Source organism: Homalodisca vitripennis, unplaced genomic scaffold (genome assembly GCF_021130785.1).
Source record: "Homalodisca vitripennis isolate AUS2020 unplaced genomic scaffold, UT_GWSS_2.1 ScUCBcl_5957;HRSCAF=12943, whole genome shotgun sequence".
NCBI lineage: Eukaryota > Metazoa > Arthropoda > Insecta > Hemiptera > Cicadellidae > Homalodisca > Homalodisca vitripennis.
In genome coordinates this window covers 37754-53580 of record NW_025782073.1, presented here as the reverse complement: position 1 = coordinate 53580, position 15827 = coordinate 37754, and the positions used below count along the sequence as shown (strand labels likewise).

The 15827-nt window shown below is 34.6% G+C and overlaps 1 protein-coding gene across 1 annotated transcript; it reads right to left on the bottom strand.

Moving 5' to 3' along the window:
* Positions 1–182: 182 nt before the first annotated feature.
* LOC124373590 (symplekin-like) lies at positions 183–13139 on the bottom strand (the record flags this gene model as incomplete). Its single annotated transcript, XM_046831951.1, has 5 exons — positions 12993–13139; positions 6296–6437; positions 3244–3437; positions 1749–1982; positions 183–339 (listed from the first exon to the last, which is right to left on the bottom strand). Coding segments are annotated over exons 2-5 (678 nt in total), but the record flags the coding sequence as incomplete, so codon positions are not given.
* Between the last annotated feature and the right edge of the window lie 2688 nt (positions 13140–15827).

Sequence of the window (15827 nt, the reverse complement as noted above, 5' to 3'; positions counted from 1 at the left end):
TTTTTCCCCCCAAAAATTTTTTTTTTTGGAAAAATTTTCCCCATCCTGGGGGTATAAAGTTGAAAATTTAAAAAAAATATTATGTTCTAGACGAAAAACATTAAGTATAGTCTTTAGAACTTAAAAAAGAGAAATAACAAAATTATTGTTAGAAATCTCCTACTTGAAAGAAAAATACTTACAGAGCTTCCTCTTCCAATTTTCTTCGTCTTGCTATCTTTAAAACCTAGAGGAATATCTTCCAGTGAAAAGTCATTTTCTCGTTTTAAACTGTCTGCTTCCGGGTATGTTTGCAGTAAGACTAACGTCTCAAGGAATTTCACTGAATGAGTTCGAATTCTGTAAACATATTGCTTTAATGTTAAAATCAAGTTGATCAGTTATTTTGTACACCTACAACAGTAGACTAGTGACTAAGTGTTTTGTTCATAGTTTAAGATTTTTTTTGTCGAGTTAACTAATCAATAATATGTGTTTCAATTTTAACAATTTTTCAGTTTATACTGCTTTATTTTTCATACGCAAAATTAGAATCTACACTGGAAACAAATGCCATCAACTAACATTTATAATAAGTGTGAAGTACTGAGAAAAGAGGGAATCATAGTTCTGGCTACCTGCAATGCTTCTGGTTCCTTAAAACTAACGTGTCTGCTTACTGGAAAATCTAAAACCCCAAAGCCCTTTCAAACCACTAAAGTTAACTGTGAATCAACCAAAGAAGTGACATACATAGACATGTTTTTATGCGATAACAAAATGTTTCTACATCATCTATACTCAAGGATGTTATCTCAAAGATTTACGAATTTAATATTTTAAAAAAATCATCAAAAACCTAAAATCGAATGTACCACCTTAACTTTTACATGTTACAAATGGAGATATTTTGGAAGAAATTTTAATTCTTAAAATAATTATGATTCTTCCATTTTAGGATTATAAGCATTTGACAGACGAATCTCAGTTTATTAAATAATGTCAGTTTTAATCTATTATTAAATCCTTCAAGTGACAAAATAGAGGTACTGCCTAATCCTGAGGTCAGAAGGGTCTAACAACTTACTGATTAAACAAAAGACGACAATAAGCAACTGAGACTCTGTATTATCTACCATATATATTTTTATTGATGTACTTCTCATAATGTGAATAAGTGTATAGAAAAATGACAAAAGATTATAAAAATTATAAAACACTCTATGGCAATACCAAGGTTATAAAGAGAATAACCAATGTTGAGAACATGGCTTAATGTTAGCATGATGAAGATCATATTTCATTGAAATGAGGTAGGTAAGCATGAGTTTGGTGCAGCAACTTGTCAATAATAATAAGTTAAATCAAGACTGTCATCTAAGTTTTCACATCAAAACCTTGTTAATACTATTAAAATTTGGAAATAATTCCGTTCAGTTCCATAAAGTTTCATTCAATTTGTGTACATTATTATAAAATTTATTTTTATCCACACCGGTAACGAGATTCGCAGGAGAAAGACAGCAATAGGTTAATAACGCGAAACTTGTCTCGCCACTCTGACCGTTAAGCTTACAATTACCAAATACTCTTTTTGTATACAACTCCTGGCCTCTGTTTGAGTCATAGTGATCACAAAAAGAAAAAAGTGGTAAAATTTGTTACACACACACACCAGTGCAAAACATGGCTTAACAAGAAGAATAATATCTAAGCCAGCAATGTAATAATATACAGAGCAATACATAGCTCTAATCTTTAATACTTACCCATCGTTCTCACTGTCTACCATATCCACAATCATTTTTTTGATATTTGATTGTATGTTCCACACAGATGTCATGTCATCGGTAACAGTAGTAGCTTTAGCTACCCATCCGAGTATGTTGCGATAAACTACGTTGAATGCTTGAATAACTCGTTTCTGGACTTGGGGGCTGGAGTCAGTTAGTAACATTTGTAGACTAGGCAACACTCTTGGCAACAGATCCCAATCCTTTTTACTGAAAATATCAATAAAACACACATCTTAGTAAAATCTAAAGTTGTAAATATTGTTTTGTAAATTACCTTGATGTACTTTAGTTTTTTGATATGAATTGTACATTAGTAAAAAAGGATAAGACGGTAAGTACAGTTTAAAAGTTTCTTATGAAAATATACAATTAGTATTGATGTGTTATACATTAAAATTCTCATAAATAAGCATGGAATTTTAATAAAAGATAAACAAAACAATTATTTTTTTTTATTTCTTAAATTCTTAGATCTTAAACTGTTATGTGTTTTTTAATTTATAACTAGGGTATTTAATCAATTTAAGTGTAATCATAAAAACAATGGAGTGTCTCAATCAAATATAGTGTCTAGTTTAGAACCTTATTTTACAGTTCATAATATCTGTATTTTAAAATTATGAGATCCAAATGATAATAAGCTATGTGAACTTGGTTGGCCTAATTTATATAAATGGTTGAATAAATTAATGATTAAATCAAAATAGAAACTTTGGTATTGTACTAATTGAGTAAATTGAATTTAAATTATTCAGAAGTAATTATGATTTAATATTTTCAATTATTCTTTAAAATACAAAAAAATATAACTTAACTTCACAAGGTTTTAAAAAATCCCAATTTATAACACACTGTTCCAACTCCAACCAAGGCTGACACAGCAGAGTTTGGCCGCACTTTCTCATGAACAAGGCAAGCCCAGTATGATTTCTTTCAATTTCAATAATCTCTATGGAGATTCCCTGATCAAGGCTACATTACCAGAACTAACGAACTGTGATTGGAGAGTAACAAAAGATGTCTAGAAATTAGAATCATTCATGTAATCATTTTAGAATACTTTAAAAGAACAAAGCACATGGATAGTAGTTTCTGACATTTTATGTGTAGTGAGGATGTTAATGGATCTTTTATTAATTTCAGGAGTTTATGATGTAAACAGCTCTGGTTTGTTAAAGCTACAATAAACTGACACAAAACAAGTAACATCACTTAATAGATCTGTGATTTTCAAAATAAAAAAAACAGGGAATACACAGGGAAACGTTATAAAAATATTAAAGTTATGTACAAACTGAACTTATGGTGATTATCATCATCAATGAATTTAAGAAAAATTAACTTAATAACTTTGAAATATATAATTTGATACAAAACATATTGATGTGTGAAAAAGTTGTTTTTTCATGCAAAACTAAAATACATCAATTAATATGAAAATCATAATTAATATGTATCACTCTCTTACCTTGCTTCCTCAATAAATCCGACAATAAATTTTCGGACGTCAGCATTTCTGTCAGTTAGAAATGCCAACATTTCATCCAGAAAATTATCCAACAAGTCAACTTCTTTATGAACAATAGCCTCTTGGACTTTGCTCAGAAGTTCTATCCTGGAGCTGGAAGACGCTAAACTAGCTTTGTTTAACCAATCAACAACCTGTTAAAAATAAAAAATGTTAATTCCTTATTACACACACATTTATTAAAAATTTGGAAACGCACAGTAAAATTTACGTCTGCGACTAAAAGTATATTATTGAATACTTGTGTAAATGTAGATATTCTTGTAAATATTCCATACAAACAAGAAAGGTTAAGGTAGTTAGAAGTTAAATTAACAACACATAAATAGAATATTTTATTAATGTATCCCAAGGGAAGATATGTATTTAATAAAGTTGGTCAAGTTAGTGTACAAACGGTGATGAAAGGGTTAGAATCTAATTTTAGGTTTACATGTTAGAATCAAATAAGATCTATATATAATCTTTAAATTAAAAAAGCCCCGAACCACCAATTGGGAACATGAGCACCCCCAGAAACGATTTTAAAACGGGTTTCGACCTATGGGCGTGGTAGTAGGGACAGCCCATATGAACAATCGACCCTTGGACGTTTGGTCCGATGCGGGGGGGCGGGGGGAGGGGGGGGGGTCAAAAATGGACCTTTCAGACTGGAGCCCAGACGGTAAGAGCGCCGAAGCCAAAATGGGGGGGGATCGGTGCTCCGTATGGGACATCCTAGGTTTGCCGCCGGGTACGTGTCGCCAGCCCCCCCTGTTTGCGAGCTATTCAAGATGGCGTCACGAGCACGTCGTGTGGGAGAGGTGGTGAGTTCGGGGTCGGGTTTTTCCACTGGACACGGTCCACCGGAGAGGTCTGAGGCTAAAATTTGCCATGCGCCGTCTGTCGTTTGTCTGGGGTGCCGACCATGGACGATTGGAAAAGGGTGATTTTCAGCGATTCCAAACGGGTAGAGATTTTTTCTAAGTGAAGGGTTCATGTGATGCGTCTTGGGAGTGGGAGGTGAACGCCGTTTACAGAAACGCCGTAGGTGGTCCCGATTCAAAATGGCGGCCACGAGTTTGCGGTTCTCGGCCGTTGGTAAGTGTTGGGGAAAAATTTCTTTTTGGACTTTGTTCTACGTCGGGATTGAGCGACAAAAAGTGGCATGAGCCATTGTTCAAAGTGATGGGGGGGAGGGGGGGGGCGTTTCAAAAAGGGTGTCCAAACTGTGGCCCAGGTGGAGTTAGGTGGACCGGGTTTTTTGGGCTCATGTCATGGCTCGCGTGCAAAAAATAGGATTGCCGCGGAGAAATTGCGGGTTTTTAAAACTAGCCGGACTCAAGGTCCAGAAGAAGACGATTTTCGTTATTAACGTATTTTTTCGGGGTTTTTTCACTGGAACCCCTTTAGTGGACGAGTTGATGTAGAAAAATGTCATTTTTTCGGATTTCCGGCCCACGAAGGGGTGGGGGTGGGAGTGCAAAAACAGGTGTCCAAACTGGAGGCTACCTGATACCACTTGAGCGGTCCTTTTTGGGCTTAAAAATCGTCAAAAAATTAGAAAATAGGATTGCTGTGGAGAAATTGCCGGTTTTATAAACTACCCGGACCTAGGGTCCAGAAGAAGGCGGTTTTCGTAATTGGTGTAATTTTTTCGGGGTTTTTTCACTGGAACCTCTTTAGCGGACAAGTTGATGTACAAAAATGCCCTTTTTTAGGGTTTTTTCGCTCAACGATGGGGTGGGGGTGGGGGTGCGAAATCGGGTGTCCAAACTGGAGGCTACCTTATACCACTTGAGCCGTTCTTTTTGGGCTTAAAAATCGTCAAAAAATTAGAAAAGAGGATTCCCGTGGAAAAACTAAGGGTTTTAAACATTACCCGGACATAAGGTCCAGAAAAAGACGATTTTCGTTATTAACGTATTTTTCCGGGGTTTCTTCACTAGAACCCCTTTGATGGACGAGTCGATGTACAAAAAACCCTTTTTTTGCGCATTTCCGGTCAACCATGGGGCGGCGGTGGGGGTGCGAATCTGGGTATCCAAACTGGAGGCTAACGGGTAACTGTTGAGTGGTACTCTTTGGGCTTAAAAATCGTCAAAAAATTACAAAATGGGATTGCCGTGGAGAAACTACGGGTTTTAAACACTACCCGGACACAAGGTCCAGAAAAAGACGATTTTCGTTAATAGCGTATTTATTCGGGTTTTCTTCAGTGGGACCTCTTTAATGGTCCGGTTAGTTGGATTCAAAACATTAAATTTATTGGCTAAATTAATGTACCAAAATAATCCTGCTATAATAATTAACGTTCTCTTATTGGTATCTTTAAAACTATATTAGAGGCACTCTAACTCACCATGATACTCCAAAACCATGAAACATGAAATTTATTTATGTTCTAATACTGCTACACATAAATTAAGAATACCCACAAACTTAAATATGTTTTTAATAATTTATTCATATTTTTTATTATTAATGGTGGGATTAAACTCCCCAGAGGTGAATTCCATATGATAAATAAGGCCAAAATAAGCCATTCTTAAAACTTCAAAAGAGCATGTTTTTTAAATATGCTATAGTGTGTAGAAGACTGATGTTTCCTACGAACATACCATGTCAATATCTTAATTCCAGGTAAGACTTCATTCGATGTGCATTCCCAAGAATGTAGTGGAGTTTGTCATTTCGAGTAGTACATCATCAATATACAAGATCTGCTATGCTAATGCTGGCTGGGGGATAATTTACTGACATTCAGTTTTGATTCGATTGTTTTATAACCCCTTCATCCCCTCTATTTAATCTCTAATTTAAATTCTAGACACTGGATACGTTCAGTGCATTCTGAAATTTAAAGCTTGAGATATGCAAAGATTACATAACTGTCCACAGAATAAGAACATTTAATAACCACTGATCTATAAAATTGCTCTAAAGTAAACATCAATTAATCCAAGAACAAAATATATAGCCTATGTAATAAGTTGTAACTACATTTTCTTACCTTTTGAGCTGTTGATCTAGGATTTCTTTCATCCTCCTCTTCATCCATAAAATACTGAGCGGCAGTGCTACGTCTGCTCTTTTCTAATGCCATTATTACAATTTTATGGGACTGATAAACCTAGTTTTTAAAACACCATCTCCTAAAAAAAACATAATAAATTTGTTTGGATACAGTATTAGAACAAATTTACATATTATTAATTATAGATTAAATATTACAGAAGATCTAGATCCTTACATATACTTTACATGCTACATTTTTTTGCGTACAAATTATAAGATCCCTCCGATCAAAGAACTTAACTTTTGATTATAACTCATTTTACATGCATTTTATATTTAAACACTGTAATCTGTAATACTTTTTGTTGAAAATTGGTCAATTTCACAATCTTTCTGAGACTAACACCTCCACATATTAAAGTCATTTAAGGCACTACCACACTTTATTATTTAAATGTAATTAATTATTTATTTTAACTGGCTGTAGCCATAACATTCTCAATTTTTATGACTTCGTAAACTGTGTCTTTAATTTACAATTCCATGTGCTATCAGCCTAAAATACGATATTTAGTGTAATTCAATCTTAAAATTAAGGATGTGATCTAACGTCGAAGAACTTGGACAATCTGGGACCTGAAGTTGGTAAAATACTGGTCAGAAATGCCCCTGGCCATAAGTGCGGGTTTATATTTATAATATGCAAGTATAGCCTAATAACAAATTGTGGATAAGGGCTTTTTAGTACAAAATATTGTGTTTTATAGTTGAATTTGAATTAGTCAGTTTATAAATTTATTACTTTATCAGACTATGTTATATTGTATTGATTTAGTTAAATTTTTGTGTACTAACATGCTACCAAGGTAACAGGTTACAGGAACGTAATAGGTTATTTTGTAATAGGTATTGACAAATTTTCCATTACTTTTGAACAATAATGTTGAACTGAAATGCTTTACAGACTTTTATTATTATACTATAGTGAAGCTATTGTTTTATACGTAAAAAAAATATATACATTTTAGATTCTATAAAAATAATACAACCTTCTTTATACTAAGTTTGGGCAGTTACAATTACTTAATAATTTTAACAAACATGTCTGACAGCATTTAAATCATTCTAATTGACGATTCTATGTTATTGATCACTCGATTGTTGGACACTTATTATTCTGCAGTCATCAATATTCATAATTATCTAAATTACCAGAACCAAAATGTCGAACCGAATTAGGCTACATTATAGGTGTTTCAAATTAAATTACGGCAACTATGAGGTTAAAGGCTGACCTGGCAAATCACGAATTTGACGTTATTAACATATTCTCCTCATCCTCCTGAACAAAATATATATATGGTTTAAGGGGGGGTGCAAATGACAAATAACATGGTTGTAGGGGGTATATTCATAAATAGTTAGGTTTTTAATGTTTTAATGTTCTGTGTCTGGATATCTGTATACTTAAATATTATCTGCGGCCGGGACTGATAGTGTATCTGTTATCTGAGCGCTCTGGGGCAAAAGTCAGTGCTTCACAAGATATTGTGTACTGTAGTTTGGATGTTGTTTTTAAACTGGGAGACTTTGACGTTTCATTGCGACAGAACAATTAGTAAAAGTAGTAAATAATAAGTATTTAATGTTATTTTTTTAAATCGGCCCGGGCAGGTTCCTTTTTTAAAAGAACGCGCTTAGACATAGAGACATATTTTGGTTTGGTGACCACCTTGTTGCATTTGAAGCCACCAAGACAACGCTATATTTCGTTGGAGTTTGGCATTTCTGCACATTCTGTGAAACACACTAATGGTAAGTGTTCTCCATTAATGTCCATTTATAAATTTATATCAGGGTTTTTCATGATTTCTTAAAGGTTTTTTACACTTTACATAATTGCCTTTGCATTAAATTTCAATTTACATTTCTGATCAGTCTCTCTAGAGTTTGATATTTTACTGATAGGTGCTATCTCAAGGGATGTTTTCCTTTCGTTGACATCAGCGCAGGGCCCGCGCTGATGGCCAGAGGCACTCGTCTCAACCCAATAACAACCAATTAATTTGTAGCTCGAAATTAAGAAAAACCTTGTTCATTTGGGTCAAAATTCTGCTCATTTCAGTATTATTTTTTCATTTACGTTTCCAAAGATGGCACCGCATCCAATGACGTCATCACGAGGTTGAATCACGGTCACAAAAGGTCACGTAACGTCTGACGCAGATGTACAATATGTAAATATTGCTCCGCGTGAGAACAGTTGTTCCATTTATTTTTTTATGTTCTATACCGTTATTTCTCATTTCCACCTTGTCAAACCTTATATTGTTTTGTAGGACAATTGCAATAAAATTAATAACGCGAAACTCATGTTTTTGCCGCTCTAGCCGTTTCTTTCATAATTACCTTAATTACAATTCAGTTGTTAAATCTTAAAAGTGATATTTAATGATGAATAAGAAACTATCTACGCTTTGAGTATTTATAAAATGTGAAAATCAAAACAGTTTAACATTTATTTGCTTTGAACTATTTTGAAGGATATACCAGTTTGACATTTCAACACAGATAACACATAATACTTACGACACTGCAGCCTCCTATAGCCTGGCCTACCTCAATCAGATCAGAATATTGATAATTTCTTAAAACTAGCAGCTTAACCCTGGATTGGTAAGGCGTCGTCGACGACGTAAAACAGCTGTTTATGTGAAACGCAGAAGCGGTTCGTTTTTACGTCTCCACCAGTGCCAACTTAGTTGAAGTTGATCCCGGTGCGTGAGTGGAGGGGATAGGCGCTACCCGTATTGTTTCAGTGCATTCCGAGGTGGAGTAGTTGCTCCGACGAACCCTTACCATGTACTAAGTTTTACGCGTAGTCCTGTTAACGAATCCTTACTTGTTTCATGGAACTTATTTTTGACGAAACATATTATGCAACAAAATGGTAAATTTTGGAAAAATGCTCCTTCTCAACATAACACCCGAGCCACTGCCTGAAATGTGCACATTCATCAAGGTCCTGAGGGTGACGCGAGAAATAAAATATCTCCTTTAGACTGTTTTTCTTTGATTTTAAATGAACAAATGAAAACGAATTATAATTCAACACACACGACGAATGCCAAAATACGGAGGCAGGCAGAAAAATTATACTTCAATCACCTCTATATGTTCTAAGACACTCAACGAAGAATTTGATGCTTTTTTTATACATTCTTGTGTTGTGCAGTTCAAAGACAACCACCTCCATATAGAGGAACTATTTAATAGTGAGTTTTGTAGAGACAGGTACAAAGCAGCAATAAGTGCTAAACGATTTCTTTTTTTTGTTAAATTGCCTTAGGTTTGATGCTGAAGAGACGAGAGACGAGAGGCAAGCACAGGACCGCTTTGCTCCCATACAAGAAATATGGGAACTTTTCATTGCTTCTTGCAAAGATAACTACAGACCTGTATCATACACTATGATTGACGAGCAACTCGTTGCTTTCCGAGGTAGTTGTAAATTCCACATATACATGCCAAACAAACTAGCTAAATACGGCATTAAAAATAGTTCTGATGTGTGACTCGGGAATTAAGTATATGTGTAATGTAATGCCCCATTTTATGCAAGAACATCATTCCACGAGATGTTCCTCAAGCTCTACATTTCGCTAAGGAATTAATGAAACCAATTTATGGAAGAAATCGAAATGTGACATTAGGTAACTGGTTTACGTTCATCCCTTTAGCTGAGCAAATGTTGGCACCTCCTATATCTTTGACTTTGGTAGAAACATTACGCCCCGAAAAACCTGAGGTACCTCCTGAAATGAAAGATCCGGGAAATAGATAAATTGGTTCTTCAATGTTTGGTTTCGACGGTCACTAAACCATGGTGTCTTACAAAACAAAGAACAAAAAAGTTGTTTTGCTTTTATCCATGATGCATGATCAACCCAGTATCAATGCGAACAGTAACAAGCCAGAAATAATTTTGTGTTACAACTCCACCAAAGGTGGGGTTGACTCGTTGGACCAAATGTGTACTCAAATGACAACCAGCAGGAAAACAAGGCGCTGGTATATCTGTATCTTTTAAGGAATCATCAATATATATTGGTTAATTCCTACGTCATCTATGTGCATAACAAAGTATTCGAAGGAGCAAGACCCCTTGCAAGAAGACAACTGCTAATGAACTCAGTTTGGTAGGGTACGATAAGCGGACCCGGTTTTTTATATCGAAGAATGTAATCATTGATACCTAATATTCGTATCTCAAATCCTAGACCATCAATCGTTATAAAAGTATAGTCCTCAATAACAATCATTTATGTTTTATATTAAAATATTAATTTAATATTTACAGTGATTAAACAATTTATTATAACAAAAATTAGGAAAACTGAAGACGACTATATTTGCTCCTCTCACAGTTACAGTTGTTTCTTTCCCACAAATTTTACATAATGGGTTTTTCGGTACGAGTCCAACATGTACGGAGAACGTTATTGCATCCAATTACAGATAGGATTTTCTTTTTCTTTTACTTCAAGCTCATGTCTGTTATTAGCCTATGCTCGTTACTTTACTTACTTTTTTTTAGTTCTATTGTAATGGGAGCTAGGTTTATGTATTTATGTATGTACGTGAGTGTGTTAAGTGTGCTACATATCTGAGTTATATATGATTAAAACTTATCGGCAATGTGGGTCGACCTATCTTTTCAACGACTCGTGTCCACGCACAGGCTTGCCTATGTGGGTACTTTTTTCCTATATTTTAAGTAATGTTAATGTTTTAATCATACTTGAAAATGGTAATTATCATATTAACCGCCGGGGCGGAAAAATACGAGTTTTGCGTTCTTAACTTATTGGAATCGTCCTATATAAAAAAAAGTATAAGGTTTGATGGGGTGGAAATGAGAAATAACGAAGTTCTAGAAAATAAAAAATTAAATAACTTTCCAGTAATATCTCCATGTTCTACATCCACGTCTAGCGTCACGTGACCTTTTGTGGCCAATGATTGAACCTCGTGATGACGTCATCGGTTGCGCCGCCATCTTTGCAAACGTAAATGAGAAATTACAGAAATGAGCAGAATTTTGATCAAAATTAATAATGTTTTTCTTAATTTCGAGAAAAAAATTAATTACGAGTGCCTCCGGCCATCAGCGCGGGCTTCGGCAGCACCTTCGGTGCTGCCCCGCGCTGATGTCAATAAAAGAAAAACATCCCTCGAGATAGTACCTATCAGTAAAATATAAAATTCTAGAGGGGCTGATCAAAAATATAAATTGAAATGTAATGCAAAGGCAATTATGTAAAGTTTAAAAACTAAATAAATCATGAAAAACTCAAATATATAGATGGATATTAACAGAGAACACTTACCATTAGTGTGTTGGCGGATATAGCTAAACAGCAGCAACAAAAAAGTGGTCTATTACAACGAAACGACACAGTCTCCCGGTTTAAAAACACCACTCGACCGCACGACGAACAAATACACTCATTTTTAAAAATGCCCTGTTCTATTAAAAAAGAGATAATTTCGTTTCGGTTAAAACGTAAGCTCTTTACGTGCCCTACGAAACACTCCGACACACACAATTCACTAGGGTTGGTTGAACTAGTGGATGGTTGATTCATCATTGTAAACTCACTCACTCAATCCGACCTACTGAACACGATATCTTGTGTAGAACTGACCTATGCCCCGGACAACTCAGATAACAGGTATGCTATCAGGCTGCTATCAGTCCCGGCCGCAGATAATATTCAAGTAAACAGATTATCCAGACACAGCACACAAACTGAACATTAAAACATTAGAAACTTTACCACTTATCAATATACCCCCTAAAATCATGTTATTTGTCATTTGCACCCCCTAGTACTATATATATTTTTTGTTCAGGAGGGTGAGCAGAATACGTTGGTAACGTCAAATTCGTGATTTGCCGCCCCGGCGTTTAATCTTACTGGTACCCTTGAAAATTACTATAGTATATATTATTCTATTATGGAATTGTAATTTCTTTATTTGGAAATAAATAAGGTTTTGAATTGAATTGAGGTTTGAATGTTGAAACCACGTAAAATATGTCTTATAATTTTTCAAAGCAATGTCATGTATTTTTCTAAAATTGACTGTCATTTTTAATGATCAAATGTTATTTATGTAATATTAAATAAAATATTGTCTTACATATGTATTATTTGAAAGTGTTTACAGCTGTTGATATAGATTATTTAAGTTAACTGTTCAAAATAATTAATCAGTATCGATTGTTAAACTGTTTGCCTAGTACTATATTTGAAAGATTTGTAAACAATAAAATTAATTTTTGTATAAAAAAAAATTGTTGAGTTTATTTCTTAAAGTAGTCTTCCAGATGAAGCCTTACTGATAAAGTAAGTTTTTTGAACCTTACCAATCTAGGGTTAAGGCACTTATAAATGGCCTATTTTTGATGTCATGCATTGTGTAAAAACTAAAATATTTATAAAATGGATTCATAGGCCTACTAAATTCATGTACACCAATTCTAACATAACCTAAAATCTCGTTCTCATAATATTTAAAACAAGTTACAGCATTTTAAAGTTGGTTTGTAGATGCATTAAATTGAAACATATTTTACTTGATGTAGGAAATATATAACAATATGTTAATAAATTAATCTTCTTTACCTCTACTAATATAGGATTTTAGCGTCTCCCAAATCTTGAAAACACGTATTATTTTAAATTTTCACAATCATTTGGTATTTTATACTATTAGAGACATTAAACTGAATATAGGTAAATGAGCCTAACACTACTAGGTTAGAGTAAGTTATGAAAACATGTATTTATAAAAAATGAAAATCCACATCGAAAGTATTCACACCACGGAAGATGAAAATGAGTGAGAATACACAATAACAATCATAAATAAAAATAAACTTTACTGTAAGCTGTAAGAGGAGCAGGCCCAATGAAACAGCCCTGCCGTCTTCAAAATACACAGACACAGAATATTGAGACTAAGTCATAGAGTAAGCAATAAACTGACTAGAGGAGACGTTATAGACTATGCGTATAAAGTGAGTAAAAATATATACCATAGAACTGTTCGCAGTTTAAACCACTAAAATTATTTTTTTTAACTCAAAATAACAATAAATTTGAAATAGCTACGATTGAACAATACGTTTAAAAATCAGTTCTCAACTTATTTTGTAAACTACCATTAGGGAGTGGAATCCAATTATTTGTCACAGGTCATCGATCAGGTAGGCCAGGTCATCGATATAGGAGCCCTGATGGAAACATTGACATATTCCAAAACAAATTAACACTTTACCTCTCTAAATTAACACCAAAAGAGAACAATATAATACTAGGTGGTGATTTCAAACTGAATATATTGTGTGAAAATAAAACCATATTAGATTTTAAAAATAGTTTAACAAGTTGTGGCTTAAATCTAACTGTAAAAGAGGCCACCAGAGAAACTGATACCTCTGCCACTTGTATCGACAACTTCATTACAAATTTTGAAAAACACAAAAACGAAGTAATCGAACCACTCCTATCTGATCACCATGCCATATTATCACTAAATATTGATACTCACAAAGGAAAAAATTGTAAAACTAAAAAACAAATAAGAAGCATGAAACAGAATAACCTAGATGAATTAAAACTTAGACTGAGAAATGAAGATTGGAGAGATTTTTATAATGCCCTAAATATAAATGACAAATATGGAGCTTTTATCAAAACTTTTGCATACCACTACAATATAGCCTGCCCTTTAAAAGAAGTTACCATAAAAGAAAATCACAGAATTAAATGGATGAACAATGAAATAAGCAATTTAAAGAACAGGGCATATGAATTGTTTAATAAATGGAAAATAAACAAAAATTCAGAAAACAGACAGAAATACAATTCAGCCCTTGAGACTTACAGATTAAGAATCAAGTCAACAAAAGCAGAATGGTTTAACAAAATAATAAATGAATCTGACAACAAACAAAAGGAATCCTGGAATGTTGTAAATAATTTTAGAGGAAAGAGCACTGATAAGATAACAAATATTGAAATAATTAATGGAAACAAAAAAATAAATCACCCAAAGCAGATCGGAGAATTTTTTAACAATTACTTCATAAACATTGCAGACCAAATAAATGAAAATTTAAACTATTGCTCTGATGACAATGACGGTCCAAACATAGACCCTAACACAAAACTAGAATCTTTCAGGCCCATAGATGATAGAATACTAAAAAAACTTTTTTCAAACCTCAAACCGAAAACATCGGCCGGAGTGGATGGTCTATGTATGAAGGCTATTAAATTCTGTCAAAAGGAACTGACTAAACCCCTTGTGGAGTTGGTGAATGCCTCCATAAACAGCTGCACCTTCCCGGATGCCTGCAAGGTGGCCAAGGTGAGGCCTCTTTTCAAAAAGAAGGGTGATGAGTCCGATGTCTGCAACTATCGTCCAATATCGCTCCTTCCGGCAGTATCCAAAATCATCGAGAGGGTAATCTGTGACCAGCTGACTCTCTACCTGGAGGAAAATAAACTCCTGGTGGAGAGGCAGTATGGCTTCAGAAAATCCAAATCAACCAAACTGGCCTTAATTGATTTTGTAAATGGTTGCATTGATGCGGTCGAGGCTGGTGAGACGGTATTCGGCTGTTTTGCTGACCTATCGAAGGCCTTCGACTGTGTCAATGCGGTCATTCTATTGAAGAAATTATCAGCACTGGGCGTTCAAAATTCTGCCATCGCATGGCTAACCTCATACTTGACCAATAGGTATCAGGTAGTGGAGGTTCTCAGCACAACCAAATTCAAAATTAAATCCACACTTTCACGACCCAGTTTGAATCCGAAATGGCGTGCCACAAGGTTCAATCCTGGGCCCTTTGCTTTTCCTGGTTTATGTAAACAACATAACCAGTAAGATTCCAGTGGAAAATCTTTACATGTTCGCTGATGACACTACCCTGGTTACCAGGCACAGAGATTGTGGAGTCCTGGAATTAGAATCCTTCATCAAAGCAAACAATCTAGCCCAATTTTTTGAAACAAACCACCTCAAACTCAATAAAAAAAAAAACAAAATGCATCTGCATCCAAACAAAACAAAAGAAAAATTCAAAAAATTCCTGGACTCCTAGCTTGTGCATAGGTGACAGGGAGATGGATGTCACAAAATCAGCAGAACTGCTGGGGGTGATATTGGATGATGGGTTAGACTGGAATGAACAGTTGGTCAAAATTGAAAGCAAATTAGCCAAAGGCGTTTTTGTCCTTCGAAACTTTGCAAAACTCAAAAACAACCAATTGGAAAAAACTGTATACCACTGTTTGTTCGAGTCTCACATCTCTTACTCAATCATCCTGTGGGGGGGCTCAGCCTCAAATCTCAAACGAATTTTTACTTGGCAAAAAAGGCCATCAGAGCCATGTTGGGCCTGCCTCCCCGCTCACATTGTAGTGATCACTTCAAAAACCTAAAAATAT